General features: G+C 42.5%; 1 protein-coding gene across 1 annotated transcript in view; it reads right to left on the reverse strand.

Annotated features, from left to right (window-relative positions):
• Positions 1 to 22592, reverse strand: part of HELQ (helicase, POLQ like) — a 1104576-nt gene that overhangs the window by 1021177 nt on the left and 60807 nt on the right. Inside the window, exon 2 of the mRNA XM_044059295.1 lies at positions 8692 to 9370. Coding sequence (XP_043915230.1) covers positions 8692 to 9370 — 679 coding nt within the window. The remainder of the gene's footprint in view (positions 1 to 8691; positions 9371 to 22592) is intronic.

Raw genomic sequence — 22592 nt, forward strand, 5'->3', positions numbered from 1 at the left:
AGAGCACCCACTGGTGCCATTGATGACAAAAAAGGCAAATAAGAATGCCATACATACTGGTAGTGTGGCTCTATCATGAGGCAACTCATCAGCAAAGCCAGGGGATTATCTACCTGCGCCATGTCAGATTGCAAAGCCCGTCACAGCAAAACCACCACAGGGTCACATCCCCTGGCATTGGTTTGCACTCAAGGTTGGTTTACAACAAAGCAAGTCACAGCAAGTCATCGAACAGCGTTGCAAACTGGTGCCAGTCCGCACCATTGGAATAGAAGCAAACACATCCTTCAGAAAGGTCAATCAAAGAAGGGTCTGAAGGGTCAAACAGCACGGCCAGATGTGCCACAGCCAAAAGCCATAGTAATTCAAAAAATCACATATATGAAGCTAGCTACCAAATAGGTGCGCCTAAATCAGGTGCCAGAGCCATGGCCTAAGAATCTGGGACTCAGGGCCCTTCAAGTCTGTCGGGAGACAAACATGTTCACCCAGTACACCCATGTAGGGCAAAATAGGGAGACCTTGATCATTGCCCACCTTATCATGAAGGGATTTAGAGATCTGTCACTACCATATGGGAGGTCATTCTATACAATCTCATCACTCATCAGACCAATGATTGAGTACAATGCCCCACTCATCTGACTCAGTTGACACATGCAGCAGCTGGAGGCAAGGAAAACACTCACCAAAGGATGAGTACAATCAGCCGACTGATGAATGCCAGCCGACAAGAACAGAACTCTCTTGCCCCACAAGGAGGCCTCACCAAGGTAACATACAAGGCCTTGACAAAACCCACATTTGATGAATGCTGAAAATATGCAAAATCTAGATCCGCTATACAGCACAGCCTGACAAACTCGGAGCTAACAGCTATTACTATTATAAACAAGTGGATGATGAAGGAACCCAAAGACAAAATGCTGACTCCTCAAGAGTGGAACAAACCCGGTATATGACCGCTGAGACTTGTCTTAAACCTCGTGCTGGAGAATGGAACCAATGGATGGGAGATAAGATAGGGATTAAAATAGGTATATGTGTGGGCAAGAGCACATGCTTTGGCAGCATGGTAGAAATCTTGACCCTCAAGGGGAATGGGCAGTGCAGGGGATGGGATAGCTTGTAAATGCCCTCGCAGATAGAGTGTCACTGCTCGATACCTATATGCTACAAACAATTCCTCAGTCTTTCTGAAGGCCTTTGTTTTGTCCAAATAGTAGCGTAGCTGTCTATGTATGTCCAATGTATGCAGATGTCTCTCCCCTTTATTCTGGGGATTTGGATAAAATGTTGGCAAATGAATAGCTTGGTTTAGGGCCACACTTGATACCACCTTTGGCATAAAAGTAGGATTTGTTCTTAAAGACACCCTGTCTTGATGAAAAATGATGAAAGGTTCCACTGCCATTAGTGCCTGTAACTCTGAAACTCTTTGTGCTGAAGTTATTGCCAAGAGCAGAGCACTTTTCCATTACACATATTTTAATTCTGCTGAATTTGCTGGTTCAAAAGGAGGTAAAGTTAATTTCTCCAAGACAAAGTTGAGGTCCCAAGTTGGAGTTGGAGCTCTACGGGACGGTCTTATGTTTTTAGCCCCTCTGAGGTACTGTTTAAGCAAAGGATGCGAGAAAATTGGTGGATCTGTGTTGTAATGAGCAGAGATGGCAGAGGCGTGGATTTTAATGGATGAAAAAGATAGGCCTTTGTCCAGCATCTCAGTCAAATATTGTAGTATCTGAGGAATGTTGGGGATAAGAGGGTCAAGGCCTAGAGCCTGGTTCCAGGCACATAATCTCTTCCACTTTTCTGAGTAGGATTTCCTGGTGCTAGGCCTCCTGGCCTCCAAAATAACATCCATCAAAGCTTTAGTGAGAGGTGTAGTCTGCTTTATTAAGTAATCTGCCATGCAGCCAGGTTTAATGTTTTGAGCTGGCTGTGAAATATCTGATTGTTTTGCTGAGTCAGAAGGTGTGGAACTTGAGGTAAAAATCCATGGTGGGCCCTGAGCTAAGTTCTTTAAGATTGGGGACCAGTGCTGGAGTGGCTAGTCTGGGGCAATCAGGATCATTTTTGGCTTTTCTTGTCTGGCTTTTAGTACATTTGAAAGGAGAGGCAGAGGTGGGAAAGCATATACTTGTAGGTCTTTCCAGCTGAATGAGAGAGCATTCACTTTCCATGCTTGTATGTGGTAAGTCCTTGTGCAGAATTTCTGTAGCTGGCAATTCAGTGGGGAGACAAAGAGATCTATGTCTGGGCTCCACCATTTTTGTGTTCATGCTGAATTTTTGTGGATTTAATTTCCACTCGTGTGGATCCATGATGTTTCTGCTTAAGTCGTCTGCCAGAGTATTTTTCTCTCCTGGCAGGAATTGTGCTTGCAGATGAACTTGAAAGGTTAGAGCTGTATTCCACAAGGTCATGGCTTGCCTGCAGAGGAGGTATGAATGAGTGCCCCCTTGCTTGTTTATGTACCACATAACTGTGGTGTTGTCTGTCTTTAGTAGTAGTTGTCCTGGATGTAAAAGGTCCTTGAAAGCTGTTAGGGCATTTTGTACAGCTAGCATCTCTTTTTGATTGATGTGAAGATGCCTTTGTTCTGCGGTCCACATGCCCTGAATACATTTTCCTGCCGTGTGTGCTCCCCAGGCGTAATCCGAAGCATCTGTTGTCAGTGTCTGACTGGCTGAGGGCTGAGTGAAAGGTTGTCCCTTGTTGAGGTGACATGCCTGTGCCCACCATCGAAACTCCTGTTGTAGGCAGGGAATAAGTGGTACTACTGTTTCCAGACTGCGACAGTGTTGAGACCAAACATTCTTTAGGTACCATTGTAATTTTCTCATATGCAGTCTGGCATATGGAATTAGTAGTATGCAAGATGCCATGAACCCCAAGGCCTGCAGAATTTTTCTTGCAGGGAGTTGGGTTTTTGTTGCCATCAGTTGAAAGTATTGAGTCAGTTGTCCTTGCTTGTCTGGTGTGAGATAAGCCATCTGGGCCATTGTATTTAAGCTGGCACCCAGGAATATTATCTCTTGTGAGGGCACTAGTTTTGACTTATTTTCGTTTACTGTGTACCCTAGGCAAATTAGCAAGCTTTTTACAAATGCCAGATGCTTTAGAAGAATGTCCTTGCTTTCTGCTTGAATAAGGCAGTCATCCAAGTATGGGTATATTTGAATCCCCTTTTGTCTGCAAAATGCAATTACTGGTGCCAGGCATTTTGTGAAGACCCTGGGCGCAGTAAATAAGCCAAAGGACAGTGCAGAGAATTGGTAATGCATTGAACCTGCTAAGAATCTGAGGTATCTTCTGCAATTTTTTCTGATAGGGACATGCAGGTATGCCTCCTTGAGGTTCAGCGTTACGAGCCAAGCTTTCTTGCTCAGCATGGGAAGAAGCTGCTGTAGTGTCAACATTTTGAATTTTGGAACATCCAGGTAAGTATTTAGAGAAGAAAGATCCAGAATGGGCCTCCAGGCTTTGACCTTTCTGGGGACCAGAAAGAGTCTTGAGCAAAATCCTTGTCCTTGCTCCTGTGGTGGTACCTTTTGAATAGCTCTCATTTCCATGAGGGCTGTAATTTGGTTTTAAGCCTCTGCCCATTGATTTTGTGGCAGGTTTGGCATTCCTTTTAGCCTTGGTAAAGTGTGAAAGTGGAACCTGTAACCTTGAGATGCAATATTCAGAACCCATTTTGTCTTGGGTGATCATATGCCAATTGTGAGAAAAAAGTGCTAGTTTTCCCCCCAAGGGGGCTGCCACAAGGGAAATGTTTGGCAGCTGAAGGGGGAAGTCATTGGGACTGTTTCCTATAAGGTTGTGGCCTGTCTTCCCCTCCTTTTTTGGGTTGATGCACCCCATTGTCGAGGTTTGTAAGAACCTTGGGGCTGACCTCTGCCTCTTGGACGTCTGTATCTGTCTGTATCTGCCCTTTTGTGGTCTGTCTGAAACTGGAAAGGACCAATTTTTTGTAGGCCAATTTCTGCTAAATCGAGGAGGCTGAACCTGTAAGAAATCCTTCACTGTTTGCATAGATTTTGCCTTATCCTCCATTTTCTTTAATACCTCTTCTGCTTTAACTCCAAATAAAACATCCTGCTACAAAGGTGCATCCAATAATTTTGCTTTAACATGATCAGGTAAACCTTGTTCTTTTAACCAAGTATGCCTTCGAATCACAGACCCTGTAACTGCTGCTCTACAAGAGGCCTCTAATGAATCAAAACCACATTGCAAAGTATGTTTTCCCACTTATTCTGCTGCATGCAATAAATCCTGCATTTCCTTATAGTCAGGATGTTCTGAATTTGGAAGCATTTTTTGTTTTAATTGAGACATTAAACAATGCTGATATTTAAGCATGTGAAATTGGCAATTTAAGGCCTTCATTGCTAAAGTTGCAGATGTGTATACTTTCTTCCCCCATCTGTCTAATGCTCTAGAATCCCTGTCAGAGGGAACTGGATTTTTAGCTGTAGAAGCCTTTACCCCTTTGGGACCCTGGGAAATAGTTTCAGGGTCCGCAAAAGGGCTTTTATAAAGAAATTTGTGAGAGTCAGGGACTTTGTAGTATCTGTCTGGTTTGACTGGAGCAGGAGGCAAAGAAACAGGATTTAAACTGGATTCAGAGTACACATCATCCACAATGTCTAACACTGGCGGAATAGCAAGGGGTCTGTGCCGAGGCAATAAGAGGAAATCTCTGAGTCTTTTCTTGGATTCTGAGTAATCCTGGCCCTCCCAATGGAAATGCTCCCTCATGGTATGTAAAGTTTCCCCAAAAGAGTAATCCTCTGGAGGAGAGGCTGAAGGAATTGATTCTTCAGCATCAGAATCCTCATAGGGGGGTAAAGAGTATCCATGATCTGAAGAGGAATCTGAAGAAATGGAAACCTGGTCAGAGGAGTCATAGTCTGCATCCTGTCTAGGCCTTTTATCAGGAGGGGGATGGGAACCCCTGATCAGAGTAATTAAGTCTTCGGCCATTTTGAGCATCTGTTTCTTAGTCATGGAGGCCTGTCCTGGTGAATGCTGTACTTGCTTCTTTGTCTTTAAAGGGGTTTTAGACTTGGTAGAAGATTTGATGGTAAGTAGGGTAGGTCTGAATACACCCTCTGAAGCCGAGGGCTGCGCAGCAGCTCTGGATCCCTGTGAAGGGTTAGTTTCGGTAGATCCTAAATCTTGAGTATCCAGCCATCTCCACGTGGGAGTCAGAGGCGGCCTGTGGTTCTAAAGTAGCGGTCGTCAGGGGCTGCGAAGGCGCCTTGCTGAAAACCAGAGAACCGGCAACTAGCCTAGAAGAGGATTCGTTGTCAGTTTTGGGCCTCGGATGCCTGTCCTTGTCTTTGCGCTTTTTGTGTATTCCGGTCATCGGTTGTTCCGACAGCATGGTATAATTGAATTTTCTGCTGAAATAATGTCGGGCAAAATCAAACCGACGTTTAATAGTGCGCTTATTAAACCTAGCACAAAACTGACAACTAGTGATGTTGTGGTCTGGGCCTAGGCATGGGATACAGTAAGAATGAAAATCCTTATGAGGTATTTGCTTCCCACAAGAAATACAATTATTAACTTTTACTGACATCGGTTTGAGGCAAGAAAAAGTTTCCCCAACGGGGTACTTAGCATTATAGAAGACTTCGGTTCTGAAATTCGAATTGAAAATCTCAGGAGTCGGCCGACCGGCACTTGCAAACTGCTTTTGCTTCGGGCACTGCGCGGCAAGAAAGACTGAAGAAAATGGCGTCGGCTGCATCTTATATACCCCTGGCGCACTGACGTCAGGGAAGAAGCGACAGCAACCGACGCCAGACCAAGACTTTGGAACTCTGGCCGACTGCGGGACCGCCTGACGGCAGGATAACCCAAGTGTAATGACTGCAGCAGTGAAACATGATGAACATCTTGTCGGCCTGCTTAGGTACTGGTTCCACAGTGTCTGGCTCCTTACAAGCCCTGCTGGCGATAAGGTCCACCAACTCATCTGCAGGAGGATACACACAGGCAATATATAGGCCTGTAATGAATACAGACTCCTCCTAAGACAGGGGTTAGGGAGACCATCCACCTTTCTGCTTCAGGATTTTAAGGATGTCCCCAAAGGAGACATCATTAGGTTGAGATCTGGGGGAGCCTGTCTCCTTCATCGAAGTCCAAGTCTTCTGTGAGGAACTCCATGGGGGGTCCAAGTGCCTCCTCTTGCACTTTCTCTTGCAAGGAACTTCCTCTGTAGGGGGCTCCAGGGAGGATTCAGAAGAAGCTGGGAACCCTTGAGGGGAGGAAACCCCCTGAAGGCTAGTACGGGAGGGCTGACCCTGGACAGGATGGGAGGCCTCACCACCCAAGATAGAGAAGGGTAGGGACGGACCCAGAGGAACAGGAGATGTAGCTCCAGTCCTGGAGAAGGTCCTCTCTACCACCCTGAAGTCCTAGGGACTGGAAGCGGTCCCATCCCCATCCCTGGAGGGCAAAGCCACCCAGAAAGGAGGAATGGACCCCAATACAGCACTGCAACCCCCGGAGGTATTGGTCCAGAGCTGTCTAGGGCCGAGACCCCAAGGGAGAGGGATCAGTCGAGACGCCTGGACCAGACCATATCCCCATGGATTACTCCAGTCCGGGACCCACTCTGGTCTGAGGGTGGAGGAGCACAGCAGACCAAGGACCCTGACAGAGTTGAGAAAGGGGGACTACTCAGCCCCATCGGGATCTGACCGTGGGAAACTGGGTCCTAAGATTCTAACACCCTAGGAGTCGGTAGAGGAGAATGGAGAGAAGGGATTGGGGAGGCCCCTCTACCTGGGTGGGCTGGGGATGCCAGAAGCCCCAACTCTATCTGGTCTTTCAGGAAGCTCCTCATTATCCTGTCCACATCTGAGAGCAACAAACTCCTAGAAGATATGGAGGATGTGGAGGAATGGGTAGACTTGGCCAGGGATCCAACCCTGGAATCCACAGACCTGTGCTACACTCAGGAGTTCGGCTCTGAGACCTCACAGCGGAAGGAAATAAATGCCTGGAGGATCTGGGCAAGGCCAATTCCTCTGTAATTATGGTAGAGCCCAACAGGACTGTCAGATCCGAAGACCGAGAGGAGGGAGCGGTCAGATCCAAATAACTGGTGGGATCTGAGGCTGGTGTGGCCTTGACTGGATCAGAGAGCTGCTCTCTGATCCGAGGAGGACCTCGATGTGGTAGAAGTGGGTCTAGGATCCAAGGATTTTGGATCTGGGATAGCCTGGGCTGGGGTCAGACCCGGAGATGTGGGATCTGACAGCCTAGGTTTCTTCAAATCCCCAGAGGGAACAGAAGAAGCCTTCTATTTGGTATCGGAAGGGGGCGGCCTTTGCAGATGAGACATAAGGATCCCCCTGAACCATCCCTTTAAGCAGGAGCTGATTTCAGCACTCTGCCAAAGCCCTGGGGTTGAATGTGGCACAAACGTCACATTCAACCTCCAGGAGAGGAGCTCCTAAGTGGTACAAGCACTCCTTGTGCAAGTCAGAATTAGGCATCTTCCAACCACAAAAGAAGTAATTCTTAAATCCAGAGGGCTTTTCAGACATGCAAAAGAAAGGAGGAAAAATATCAAGAGGAAACACTAGCAACTACACAAACTAAACACCTAACTGACAACCAAAAGAACTAGGAAGTCTAAGGGATGGGAGGTAACTACTCTAACACTACCCAAAAAAGAAATAACCTTAAACAGCCTAAAACTAAGCTAAATCTAGCAGAAAATTTTGAAAAAGTCACTTATCTCAGTGACAACCAATTGATCACATCTGTAGCAGTACAGTACGTGGCAAACAAGATCTGAGGGTTAGAGGGCAGCAGGGGATCATGGGAGAGGGAGAAGCTTGAACCTTGGCGCTGTCTATGTGAAAGTTGCCGGCTGGATTAGATGTCGGATCCAATACCCTACTGTGAGCAATAATGACATGGATAACATCAGATCATACAGTTTTCCCTGAATATAGACCATTTTTAAGGACATGGAGCAGAAAATGGTAGAGATCCATGGAAAAGCATAAAGATCTATTAATGCAAAGCTACACATATACTCCATCATAAAAGTACCAGTTGCTTAATTAAAGTCTGTTAGTTTTTTTAAAAAACTCCGACAAGAGTTCAAACTGTTATTAGTTAAGATCCAATAGTTCTGTACTTGAAATCTGTAAAATTTAAACAGCTGCATTTCAGTGCAATACCTTTGTATAGCCTGTGAACATTCCATTTCCAATTCATATTCATAGTACCTAATCCAACTATACAAAATAATGTAAATATCAATTCTAGAGCTTTATGGTGATTTAATTAATGAGAAATATGCAAATTTCTGCTTGCATTAAAAATACAATGAAAATGAAAATTCTGACTATTCTAACCAGAACACAAGGCAGTAATGTAAAGCAAAACTGATGATGAAAGTCACAATAACCATTTTCAAATAGAATGAAGATAATTATGCAATTTTACAAGTATTGATTCTGAATATATAGCAAGAAATCAGGCTTGATATACTTTTTAAAAATGTTAAGAAAATATGATTAAAACTGTTTTAGAAGCTATCACTACATTAACAAAACTTTAATATTTTTAAGCATAATTTATTATCTACTGTTTAAGCTTTCAGTAATTAACTATTCCATGCTACCAAAATATAAAATGAAAGTAGTTTACCATATAATTCTTTGATTCCACGTTGCTGGGTGAACAAGTCTTTTACTTTAGTTGGCAAACCATAAAATGGGCCATGATCAAGATTTTCAACTGTTGAATCAATGGCTTTCATTGCAATGTTTATCTCCTCTGCTACTGCAGCCTCCTTAAGGTGTTTACTCCTAGAAATTTGGGGTACCTGCACCTTTGCATTTCCAGCTAGTGTACTTTTGATGTGATCTTGCAGACTCTTCCTTTTATTAGCAGTTTTATCAGTTACATTTGAGTCAGCACTAGTTTGCTCAGTGACAGTATACGATTTGAGATAGTTGTTGTCACAGTTGCCAATATTACTAGAAAAAACAACTGGTAGTGGAACACTATTCTCTTCAGGCAGTAAGAGCTGAGAGCAAGGTAATTCATCCACTTCTCCCGCCCCTGCAATATCTTCATCTATGACATTTTGGGTAACTGCTGGCATATGTTGACCTAGAATATGGTTAAACGTAGAATGCTTATTCATAATGTCCTTATCTGCAGGATGGCTGATGATCACATTTCTCTTTTTCACAGTACAAGAGGTGACATAATTATCAAAATCAGTTACGTTTCTGCCAGCGTTATCTAGCTGTGCTAGAAAGGAAGTCTCTTCAGCAAAGCTGTCATACTCCCCAAAAAGGTCTTCATCACTGTCACTGCTCTGAAAAACAAAAACATAAGAACTTATGTCACAAACTTTTAATATATTAGTTTATATCAGATCGTTCATAGGTTTAATGCGGTCACAGTTATACAGGTTTATATTTTCTTCTCTGTTATTAGGAATATGCAAATATTTCAAAGTTTATCCTCTCTCCCTCTTACTATCTCCACAGGCTGCATATAGCAAGAACAATCCTTAAAACTGATTCTATGAAATGTTTTTTGTACACTCTTTTACTGATTCTATGAAATGTTTTTTGTGCACTCTTTTACTATACTGTATGCAGTAAACATGTTTTATACTTATTCATTCAAGGTCTTCAAAACAGTAGTTCTAAAACCAAGCTGAAAACTCTCTGAATGGTCAGTTCACTGAAGCAAGCAGTCCTACAGCCAAACCTTTAACAATGGTTCTTACCAACTATTGTGCAGTAAAATGAAATGAATGGAAATATGCTACCCAAAAATATTTAATTTCACTTTTACTGGTAAAATTACAATGATTAAAATGTTATTCAAATAAACACCAGAAATGGGCAGGGAAGGGAGATGGTGCTCACAGTCATGACTGGAACTGGGAAGGTGGGCATGCTGATCACAAGCCAGTGATGGTAACTTCCAGATGGTGTGTTTATAGGAAGAGTAAAGGATGCCCCCATGGTGACACATGTTCATTTTAGCCATCAGGATAGGGTTACAGCCATTCAAGAGAAACTCCACTGGTAAGTGCATGATGGCTTATGCAATTGGCTCTCACCTATGAGATGATATTGGACTAATAAATATTAAAACAATATATGCAGATTACAAAAAGTACTTACAGTGACATCATTACAGAAAGAACGGTCATGCCAAAGAGCTGTCCTTCCTGATGAATTAAGAATCAGCCTCCTAATGAAGCAACATTTTGACTCAGTCAGGCATTATTGCATTTTTCAAAGCTATGTGAGAAACTAATGTTTTGGGGTAGACTGCCTGTTGTCAAGTTAGCAAAACTTTAAAAAGAAGGTTATTGACTTAAAAATATGTTCTAAATGGCTTTAAAAGAAAGGGAGTCCAGTACACTAGCAGTATTGAAAGGAAAAGCCAGCACTGTCAAATGAAGCCTTGGTATCAGTGTTACAGGTTATGCCCTGGACCATGCTACTGAAAGTAAACAAGGATAAGTTTGCTCACTTTGTGCAATTCTCCATTACGAACATGGAAAATTTAGAAGACATTCTGGAAGAAAAAGAACATTCGGTCCTAGTAACAATTTAAATTTTTACATACAATCAGGTTTTGAGTTTACATACAATTTTGGAGAATAAAGATTTCCAGGATGCACAGAATAATAGCAAGAACTTGGAAGGTGCAGAAGTTAGAAGACAATCTGGAAAAAAAAAAAAAAACTTTGTAAGAAATTTAGTTATTAATAGGACTATCAGGCTTTGAATTTACAAGTCAAATGTTTTGGAGAACAGCTTCTCTAACATAACTGTTCTGAAAGAAGGGATGGAGAACGGCGATATAACTCAATAAAGTTATGTTTGCTGGTTTTCAAGGAGATAGGAACTACCTCCATTAGTTTTAACAGCTTTTCATTCCTTATGGCACATTATAGTGGCTTTATTAAAAATGACTGATTTGTTCAAAGCTCCATACACAACTTATGTTTTGGTATAAAGTGCATCTATGTAGTTCATGTAGAGGAACTTCCCCTCTCCTTTCCTGGGAAGGATGGTCCAAGGCACATGGTTGCCTCAAGAAAGCAATTTGCATATTATCAATGTACTAGAGATGAGAGCAGTCATATTAGCACTGCATGCCTTCCAAGATGCTCTTCCTCTAGGAACTATTGAGAGGAAAAATAAGGAAAGAAAAAATGAAATACAAATACATTTTAATAGTAACAGCATGAAGGAAAGAGAAGGTTAGAAACACCATGAAGAAAAGGGAAGGGTTACAATTTGCAGAAACCTGACACTTATATAGAATTACACAAAAAATAAATTATTGATCATTACCTAAAATTCCAAAGTAATATTTTACATACTGTGCAACTCATCTTGCTTCTTCAAAAGGGAGATTCACTGTAGCTTTGGGGAACAAACTGAGTTAACTTAATTTAATCTGTAAATAGATTTGCAGATTAGGGATACATTTTTAGGTTGTGTATTTATACCATAAAACAATTAAATATTTTACATGGCATACTCAAAAGTGATCATAAAAAAAATACTTGAACAATGTTGTATTACTTAACATAATCCAATAGTTTAAAACATTGGGATGTAGGAAAAAATAAATAAATGAATCGTATCATAAATCACGAACATATTCAGAAATCGCTCACTTTAGAGGCCAAAACTCTAAAACTGTGCCTCAAGCAAATGAACAACTTGGTAAACAAAACATACATACTCAGCAGTTTGGAAAAGCCTTGGCTGATCTTCCCAGACATTCTCGTCTACTCCTAGATACACAACTTCACAGCACAGACATACCTAGCAACAAATCTAGAGGGCAAATAAAAACACACAGCTCCAACCTCAACAGTCCCTCAGCAATATGATGTATTTTTAATCTTTGCTCTGAGCTGTGTGTCTTTTACTAAGATTTGACCCTTAAGTAGCATGATTAATGAGCAATGGAAATATTTCAAGTTTATATTTCTTTTGAGAGAGCTGTACTGCTAGGTGCTTTACGTTTTAGCCTCTCAGACATTTTAGGTTTTTTTTAAATACTGCATTTTATAGGTTCATAGGCAAGTACTATACTAGCTGCCATTACATGCCATTTTAAGCCTAACAAATTTCCCCTTTGATGCTTGAATTAACTGTGTTAGAGTGGCCTTACCCGTCCCATGGCTGATAATTATATATTACCTCTTGTGAAAATAACTGTGATCATGCCATAGATAATTTGAGAGGACCAATGCAAAGGATAAAACATTTAGCAGCTGCCACTGTCCATTAGCAGTACAGGGGGCAGTCCTGGGGTAAACAGTACAGTTAAGTACATAAACTTACCATAACAGTAGATGTTTGAATGATCACTGCTACTAATGCCTTAGTTATATGGGTTATATCCTGCCAAGTATATAACAGCCAGCCAGCTTCCAAAGCTTCAGAACACCTTCAACATACCAAACTGTCATCACTTGACTGAAAAAGACAGGTTTGGGCACCAAGCCCTTCAGGGCTTTTATGCCAGCAAAGACAGGGAGGCTCAGTCCCAAAAGGACAACACTAGGAGCAACAAAAAGCATATTTCTACACCCCGATATAAACAACACATCAAAAAACAAAGGGGGAGGAAGGGGGGAGCAGCTACTGCAATGGTGAATAATCAAACATCTACTAATCTGATGTCCTTTTCATTCTTCCACAACACATGGAGGATAGATCTGACTTGCACGCATACTCCAGCCTTCGGATTCAACTCTTGAACTCCTCCCTCTACCCATAATGCCTTAGTCCATCCCCATTCCATCAAATCTTGCTTGCTGCCATCATGCCCAGACACAGGTTCCTCTCTTGATCAAAGTTTAGCGATTTATTGTGAGTTAGTTTTTCGCAGACATTAGAATTTTCTATTATTTTCAGAGTATTCCTTTCATACCATTGTTGGTACTGCTTTTACCCTTGATTCAGGGTATTCTATTTAAATTACCATTATTAGCAATTATTCTTTTTCTTTCAATTAAACAATTCTTACTCTTTTTTTCTTACAGTGTATTTCTTTTAGTACTTATTTTACTGTACTACTTTACTGCATTTTTTGTAATTGTACTGCCTGGTACTAATTACTATGTCAGATAAACCAACAGGTGTCAAGAAATGTACTTCTTGTGGGCATAAAATTCTGAATTCAGATGCCCACAAGGAGTGCGTCTATTGCCTCTGAGCTGGCCACCTGGATGCTAACTGCACTATCTGTTCAACCTTTAATCCAAGGGCTCTGGCTGACCAATGCAACAAGTTGACATTAAAAGGAGTTCTTCCTGCTACTTCAACTTGATCATCTGGAGCTCAAACCCCCACCAAAGTTACCAAGTCTGCCCCATCAGAGCATAGAAAATGCTCCCCACCAATGTCCCCTAGGATTTTGTTGGAGCCATTAATCAAAATAGAAAAATCTTGGCTTTAGTATTGTTGGATTTAAAGACCAGATCTTCAGATCTGAAATCTTTGAATCCAATAATCATATTAGCTAGTCCAACAGCACCTTCCTCAGATCCCAGGTCTTCAGTTCCAAAGCCTGACACCTCTTAAAGAAGTCATACACCAGAGTATGAAATTAAACCAATTTCTTCTACTCTACGTTCTCTATTTATGCAACCTCGTCACAATCCACTACATCCTCCAGGCCCTCCAGCAGGGGGTCATACTGGCTCTGTCCCCTACTGGATCCATGAGCCTTCCTATGACATCCCACACTATTCTCTCTCTTCTGATCCATCCAACCGTTTTGGAGTCTCAGGATCCAAAATCCCCAAGGGGTCCAGCGTCTGATCCAAAGAAGATCTCTTCTTCAACTCAGACAGTATCCCTGATTAGTTCCACTCCAATACCTTTGGATTGGAATGGAACCCACAGTCAAAGTGTCGGTGTCAGATCTGGGGCCGGGATCAAATCAGATGTTGTTGGATCCATCCCTGCTCCTCAGAGCCTTGGCCTTGGACAGTTCAGGTCTGGTTCCATCCTTCAGGCAATCCAATAGTAGTCGTCATCTGCCTGAGCTGGGAGCTTCATCTCTGGTTCAGATAGTCACGGCTTCTCCAGGTCCAGCTACCTTTGAAATTGTGGAAAGGGCTTTTTCTCTGTCTCTAGAGAACCGCATTCTCATTATTTGTATCCAGTGCCCATTTTCTCATCAGTTCCGAGCTCTGAGTTGATCAGGCCTACTCCACAGGAACAGACAGTTCCAACAAGTTTCTATGTAGTTCCTGTTGAGGAACTTCCCCTCTCTTTTCCTGGGAAGGATGGTCCAAGGCACATGGTTGCCTCAAGAAAGCAATTTGCATATTATCAATGTACTAGAGATGAGAGCAGTCCTATTAGCGCTGCTTGCCTTCCAAGATGCTCTTCCTCTAGGGACTATTGAGATTCAGACCAACAACATGTCTGTGGTCTGGTGCATCAACAAACAAGGAGCAACTCAATCTTATCCCCTCTGCAGAGAAGCCACAAGAGAGTGGGAATGGGCGATCTCCTCAGACAACTTTCTAGTTGCAATGCACATCCTGAGGAAAACCGATGTATTAGCAGACAAATTAAGCAGATTCATTCTGATGGCTCATGAGTGGTCTCTCAATCAAGCTGTGGAGGAAAGGATTTTCCATTGTTGGAAACAATCTTGGCATCCCCCAACAAGTGCAGCAGGTACTGTGCTGTTATCCCCCCTTCAGGGGGAGTCACCAAGAGATGCTCTAGTCCACATTTGGCCTTCCGGTCTTTATGCTTATCCGCCTCTTCCTCTGATTCCCAAATTTCTAAAGAAAGCAAGTGTCTGAAGAGCTGAGTCATCTTAATTACCCCCTTCGGTCCTCGACAGGCATGGTTCCCCTTTCTACGGTCTCCTCTTTGTTATTCTCCAGGAATACTGGAACCATCTCCGGATCTCCTCTTACACACATCAGGCATCATACATCCTAATATATCCAGGCCCTCAAACTAACAGCATGGTTTCTCCACTTCCAGTAATGGTCAGGCAGCCCAGGCTTTCTTCCCCTGTACATACTATAATTTTATCTTTGCAAAAAAGACTCCACTAAGAAAGTTTATAACAGCAAGCGGAAAAGATTTTCCCTTTGGGCCTTGAAAACACGAAATTGGTCCTTCTACTGCTCCAATATTTGCACTGCCTGAATTTTTGGCAATTCTTTTTAAAGACGGAGCTAGCTGTTCTACTATTAAGCTACAACTATCAGCTATCTCTAATTTTCACACAAGAGACCAACATTATTCCTTGGCTTCTTCCAAGTTATGTAGAGCATTTCTAAAAGGCATTTTTCTTTTCAGACCACAATGAAGGATGCGTTACCTCCCTGGGATCTGACCACTGTGCTTCAAGGTCTAACTCAGAAACCTTTTGAACAGTCAGCTAAAACAGATCTGAAATTCTTTTCTTGGAAAACAGTTTTCTTATTAGTCATTACTATTGCAATGAGAATATCTGAACTCTAGGCTCTTTCTTCAAAGACTCCTTACATTATTTTCTATAAAGTCAGGGTTACCTTATGGACAAACCCTTCCTTCTTACCTAAAGTAGTCTCTGAAAATAACATTAACAAATCTTTTCATTTACCAGTCTTCTTCCCAAATTTCGCAACTAAAGGAGAATACATGCTTCATCTCATTGATGTATACAGACAATTACGCTTTTATCTTCGTAGGACAAAACAAATCAGAAAATCAGAGCTATTTGTTTCCTTTTCACCAAAAAGACTGGGTTTCCCAGTTTCTAAAGTCACTTTAGCCAAATGGATTAAAGACTGTATTTCTTGGATCAATTCTCAACAAGACATTTCCCTACCCAAACCACCCAAAGCTCATTCAGCCAGATCCATGGTTGCTTCATCTGCTTTTTGGTCAAAAACATCTATTGATAACATTTTGTGCAGCAGCCACATTGTCCAATGCCTACACCATTGTTACTCATTACAAATTGGATATTATATCTAGAAACAGAGTTGCCTTTGGTTCGGCAGTACTCCAGAATATTCTTCCATGACAGCCATCCAAGATCAACATACCTGAGGACTCTGTCCCATGTGTCGAGGAAAAATGAAAAGGACAACATCAGATTTAAAAGTTAAGTACTCACAATAACTAAGCATCTGTGTTTTCCATTTTCAGTCTTCCTCAACTTCCCTCCCATCCATCCCTTCCTTCAACCTTCTGGTGAAACCTGTTGGATTATGTTTTGGAACTCACAGTCTTGGGTTTGAGCCCTTCCTTTTTCTGTTAGCTATTCTTGTCTCTAGCTAGAGGGGCTTTATGACAACAAACTCAATCTGAGGGAATGAGGATGGACTAAGGCATTTATGTGAAGAGGGAGGAGCTCTAGAGTTGGATCCAAAGTTTGGAGTATGCGGCCGAGTTTGATCTGAACCCCATGTGATGAGGAAGAATGAAAATCGATAACACAAATGCTTAATTATGGTGAGTACATAACTTAAATTATGATAAGTTTATTTACACAACTGTACTACGTTCATCATATTCATCACTGCTGCAGTAGCCTAAACTATATGGGTAGATTACCTTAGCTTACTACATTTGGGAAAGGGAAGAAGGGAATCCAGGAGCCCCTGGAGAATGATCCTAGCAAAGCCTGCTCTAGACAGAGAGGGAACCAAGCTTAAAGTTTTTTCTATAAGTATGTACACAGGCCCAAGCTGCTGCTCCTAGAATACTTCTAGAACCCATCCATTTCCAAAATCCATAGAGGAAGCCAAGGCCATGGTAAAGTGGGCACTGACTCTGCCTGGAACACTTTTGTTGTGGCAAGTAAAACAAAAAGTAATATCCTTAGACAACCATTTGGAAACACACAAAATGACAAGGCAGGAACCCAATATAAAAGGCAAAAAAGTTTTATTCTCTCTGGCGCCTCGGCTAAAAGCAAGCCTTCAAGGAGTATAAAAACACTAACAAGCAATCCATTTAAATACACTTGATTAAAGAGCAACCAATAAAAACACACAATCAATTAGCTAAATAAGCACCTTCCAATTGCAATCCACATTAAGCCCAACAGAGCACAAAGTACTGAATTTCAAAATATAGAAAGTCTCTTTATATAATAGTTTCCTTATAAAAGCAGCTTCTGAACAAAAACCCTTAGAAACTTTTTCTAAAATTGTTGCCATCAATACATTAGGGTTAGAATCATGAAATTGTGCAAAATGATTAGCTATAGGACTTTTTTAACTTGTTGTTTTTACTATTCCTAATATGCTCTTGTAATCTAACTTTAAATGTTCTTTTGCTCTCCCCAATATAAATCAAATCACAAGAACACTTTAGGGCATAAATAATGCCTTCAGTCTCACAGCTATAAACATCAGCTGGCAGAAAAGAAATACCATTCATAAAATCAAATGTTCTAACAATACACTGACAGGTACAACAATGTCCACAAGCATATGTACACCAAGACTATCTTGCAAAGCAGGCATAGGTAAAGGGCAAGGTAAACAAAAATAACTATTCACTAAAAAATTCCTCAAATTTCTTCCACTTCTATAAGAAATACCATTTGGAAACAGTCTGTTTTGACGCAAGTTGTCCCTTTTTCTTACCTTCACAAGAAATGAGCAATTGTTCTGAAGATCTAAACATTTAGTTCTGTCAATATATTATCCAAGCTCTCTGTGCTCTCCTTCATTTTAGGTTCACAAAAGAAAGCAGGAAAATGGATAGTATGGCTTAAAGTAAACCAGGATACCACTTTATTTATTATTTTTTTTTTTTACCTCGGATAAAACTTAAGCATAAAAGAAGGATTTGCTCTCAAAGAAACCCTATTTCTGTGGAAGATAAGATAGGGTTGACACACAGAGCTTACAGCTCAGATAATATATTCTTGTAGAGGTCAGAGCAACCAATAAAACAATTATCCGTGTTAACAACTTCATGTCAACCAGATTAGCTGGTTCAAATGGAGCAACTGTTAGCTTCTCTAACACAAAATTATGATCCTAACGAGGGACCATCGATTTCTTGGTGGCCTCATATGCAAAACCCCTTTCAAGAACATTTTGACATGGGAATGCATTGCAAGAGGAGGATTCATGAGCACACACACTGAAATGGCCAATAAATGAACCTGGAAGGAGGAATAAGAAAGGTCACAAGATAGTAACACACACAAATTTTATAAAACCAGAGAAGAACTGGTTATGTTGTTGGCACCAACTAGAAAAATGTTTCCATGTACTAATACATGATTTTCTAGTAGCAGGCTTTCTTGCTTCTATTAGTACTGGCTGTACATCCTCAGTAAACAGGTGCCTAAAGGGAATTAAGACCCTATCATCCAGGCAGTCAGCTGAAGTTGACTGAGGTTGGGGTCAAACACCCTGATCTTGTGTCAGTAGTTCCATTCTGTGAGGAAGCTTGTGGTAATTGCCCCTGGCCAGTTCCAAAAGAAGGGCGAACCACTGTTGCCTGGGCCAGAGGAGAGTTGTCACAATAATCTTGTTTATAGGTAGGTACTAGGCTATCTGCTCGGCATTTATAAGCCTAGCCAGAGTGTGTCGGCTGTCGCCGCCCCATTGATTAATTAACTGATCCTCTGTCAAGCAGAGCCAATGAAGTGATCCCAGGGGTGTATTTTCTGTTACCCATCCCCTCGTCAAGGTTTCTCTTGAAGAGTGTTAAGAGAGGGGCTCTGCCTGATGTAATTTGTAATTTTGTTCCAAAGCATGGGGAGTCTCTGTGGCAGGAATCTATCCCTCCAGCATATTCTATTTATTGTTGTGGTGAGGTTTAGCTCACTAGAGCACGTGGCTCGCAGCGACTTGGATTGCTTTAGGTGGAGCATGTCCATCAATTCTGAGTTGGACATGGCTTTGTAAGTCAGGCAGAGATCACCTCTGAGCAAGTGATATGCCACTGAGTACAGCCGGAGTTTTTTCAGTCGGGCTGCATAGGACATATGTTTGAGGACAGTAATCCTCTTGGTGAGGTATTTTTGTGGTCTTTCCAGCTGTTGGAAGTGTCCTGTGAGGTACATCCCAAATGGGGCATTGTACTTTATGATGGGTCTAATAAGTGATGAGTAGAGGGGCACTATAACCTCTTTATTTCTAGATGCGAACCCTTTAGTAATTAGATGGGCCACATAGAAGGATTTCCTAACTACTTTGGCAATATGATTGTCAAAGGAGAGATTACTATCTACCTGGGTTCCCAGATCTCTTATTACCTCTTCTGTATTAAGGGAGCTGCCACCTATGTGGTAATTCGTGGGTGTTTTGTTCTTCCCAAATGGGATAACTATACATTTTATGGCATTTAGCTTGAGGCCATGACTTTAACACCAGGTGTCCGTCTCAGTAAGGCCCTTTTGGAGGATGTCCGTGTCAACCAGAGAGTCAATTATGGCTCCCAGTTTGCAGTCATCTGCGAACTTGGTTAGCCATAGTCCTCCTGTGTTTTCCTGTACTTCTGAGAAGTATATGCCGAACAGTAGGGGTCCCAGGACCAAGCCTTGCGGGACACCACTTGTGACTGGTTTAGAGTCGGACCTGGAGCCCGCTATTCTTACCGTGTGAGCACTATCTGTAAGCCAGTTGGTAACCCATCTCGTGACATAGGGGTTTATGTTCAGCTGGTGAGTTTTTCTGTAATACCCGAGTGGGAAATGGTGTCAAAAGCCTTGGCGAGGTCAAGGTAGGCTGTGTGAACCACCTTTCCCTCATCTATGGCCTTGGTGACTGTCTCAAAGAAGACAACCAGATTTAGTAGGCATGAGCTGCCCTTAACAAAGCTGAACTGGGTCGGGTCAAGTGTTTGGAGGTTCCCAATGCCTTTGCTAATGAGTTCCATGATGATGCGCTCCATAGCCTTGCAGACTAGGCTAGTCAGGCTTATGGGGCGATAGTTACAAGGGTCAGTTGTGGCCCCTCCTTTGTGGAGAGGAATAACCATTGCTGTGCACCATTCTATGGGCACGTAGCCTGTGGAGAGGCTAAGGTTGAACAACGTGTTTAGGTGGGGGGTTAGTTCGTTCTGTAGTTCATGCAAGATGCAGCCTGGGACACCATCTGGTCCCATTCACGCTGTGTTTTTGGCTTTTGAAAGGGCTGTTTTCACCTGTGCGTCTGTGAATATTGGAACACTACACTTTTCCGGTACTGTTGTGGGACCTTTTGGAGGTGAGAGGGGGGTGAAATTTGCACTGAATCTATCTGCCAGGATGATGGCAATATCAGTAGGTTCAGTATATTTTGTGCTATTTTGCACTAGTTCAGTGCATATCTGCGAGTTGCCACTTAGATTCTTAACATAGCTAAAGAAGGCTTTGTGGTTATCTTTTGAATCCTAGGCTATTTTTCTTTTTAAGTTAGCCTTGGATGATTTCATGAGGGACCTTAGTTTCTTACTGATACTAATCAGGGATGTCTTTCCTTCTTGGGATTTGCTTTTTTTCTGAACTAGTTTCCTCCTTCTATTGTACAGCCTGTTTACTGCAGGGCTCCACCAAACTGGTCTCCTCCTCTTAGAGGAGTGAGTCTTGGTTTTGCTAGGGATGGCATGATCCATGCATCCTTGTAGGTGCTCATAGAGTGCATTTGTAAAGGTTTCTGCATCTTGGGCAGCGTTACATCCTTTAGTGTGGGGGCTGTGAAACCTACCACCTCTGTCTTAAGTAAGGTGAAGTTTGCTTTAGAAAAGTTTTTTACTGTTGTTTCCTTAGTTGGGATGGTGGTGGGGTGTGGACATCCAGAGTGATTAGTTTATGGTCTGATCTAACCAGTGACGGATTGACCTCCGGTTTGGAACACCTGTCGCTCATGTTGGTGATGACCAGGTCCAATATGTTTTCAGCTCTGGCAGGGGAGTTTACCAGCTGATCCAGGGTGTTCGAGTTGATGAATTCCAGGAAGTGCTGGGCCTGGGAATTTGTACTAGAGTGGTTTTCCCAGTGAATGGTAGGGTAATTGAAATTGTCCAATATCAGGGTGTTTGGTAGGACATTCATGTTTTCCAGTGTCTCCAGATAGGTGGAGTGGTGGTCCTGGGTCATGGAGGGTGATCTGTAGCAGGCCACAATTTGCACTGCAGATTTGCCTGATGTTAGTTGCACATGGATGATCTCAGAGGTATCATGCTGCGCCACTAACCTGGAGGTGTAGGTGTCCTTGATGAATATGGATACACCCCCTCCTTTTGTGTTTCGGTCTGTGTTCTGTGGCCGAAACGTGTGGTATAAGTTGTAGCCCGGTAGTGCTGGGGTGCTCTCTGGAGCCTTGAACCAGGTTTCAGTTACTGCACAGATGTCGACGTTCTCCACACTGAGGAGTGCTTCGAGCGCATGCATTTTGAGATTTAAACTCCTGGAGCTGAGTAGCATAACCCTCAGTTTTTTGTTAATTGTGCTATTTACGGAGGTGGGTTTGACTTTTGAGCCTTGCCTAAAAAAGGCACTATGAGGGCAGCAAGAGCCTTGGCCAGTATTCGAAAGCCTAGGGGTTTCAGGTGCAAGCTGTCTCTGGTGAAGCAATGCGGCTTGTCAAGCATGTCATCCCAGGCTGACAGACACTGGATCCCCTTTGAATGACACCAGAAGCTTAGCCAATTGTTGAAACTGATAATTTTTTTCTTTATACTGAGGTATAATTCTTGGTGAGGGCAGGATGCTACTCAGGGTCAGGGACATACCAGCCTGGGCTGCATGATAAGAGAGCTTTTCCATGTCTCTTTTCATGTAGTTCAGGGAGGTATGTCTCAGGTCATTCACACCAACATGAACAATGACAGAGTCATATTTGTGCTTGTTCTGGAGTGACCTGAGTGCTTGTGTTATGTGGCGGATTCCGGCTCTCGACAGGTAGCTAACAGTAACCTTATGCTTGTCCAGCCTAGTGAGTGGGATGTCAATGTGCCTGACTATAGAGTCAACTATTGCTAGTGTGTTAGGTATGTTTTTTCGCCTTAAGGGCTGTGATTGTGCGGCACACTGATTTTGTGTTTTAAGTGTTGCCTGGTTTACGACGGGAAGTGCAGGGTGTTTGGGTGTCTGCTTTGGAGGTCTCTGATGATTTTGTGTATTTATGTGTATTTTTTGCCAGTGCTGTTTTAGTAGGTTTGTGTGCGGTTGGAGGTGTGGTGCAAGTGTTAACCTTCTCCTCTTGACTGCCTGTTCCAGTCTTGGGTGGAGACAGCTTAGCTTCCAGTTTGGCTGTATAATTGCATCTCTCGCATATGTTAGTGTTTTGTGGAAGGAGGAGAGGGCTGTCTGTGTACATGCGGCAGTTGTAACATTGCTTCAGGATACCCAGATTCACCAGCTGGACTGGAGAGTGCACCTGAAGTTGCCCTTTGGTCATGCCTGAATAGTAGGGTGAGCTGCTCAGTTGCTTGGTTGGTGAGGGGTGAATAAAGAGCCTTGTCTTGCAATACCCTGGGTAATCAGTGTCAGGGTATATTAGTGCTTGCTATTAGGTCTGAGCAAGTGCTGGGCTGTAAGATGCTTTTTGAGTGCTTAGGTTGAGAGTTAGACTA

This window comes from Protopterus annectens, chromosome 17.part0, assembly GCF_019279795.1.
Source record: "Protopterus annectens isolate FY-2018-M chromosome 17.part0, PAN1.0, whole genome shotgun sequence".
Lineage (NCBI taxonomy): Eukaryota > Metazoa > Chordata > Ceratodontiformes > Protopteridae > Protopterus > Protopterus annectens.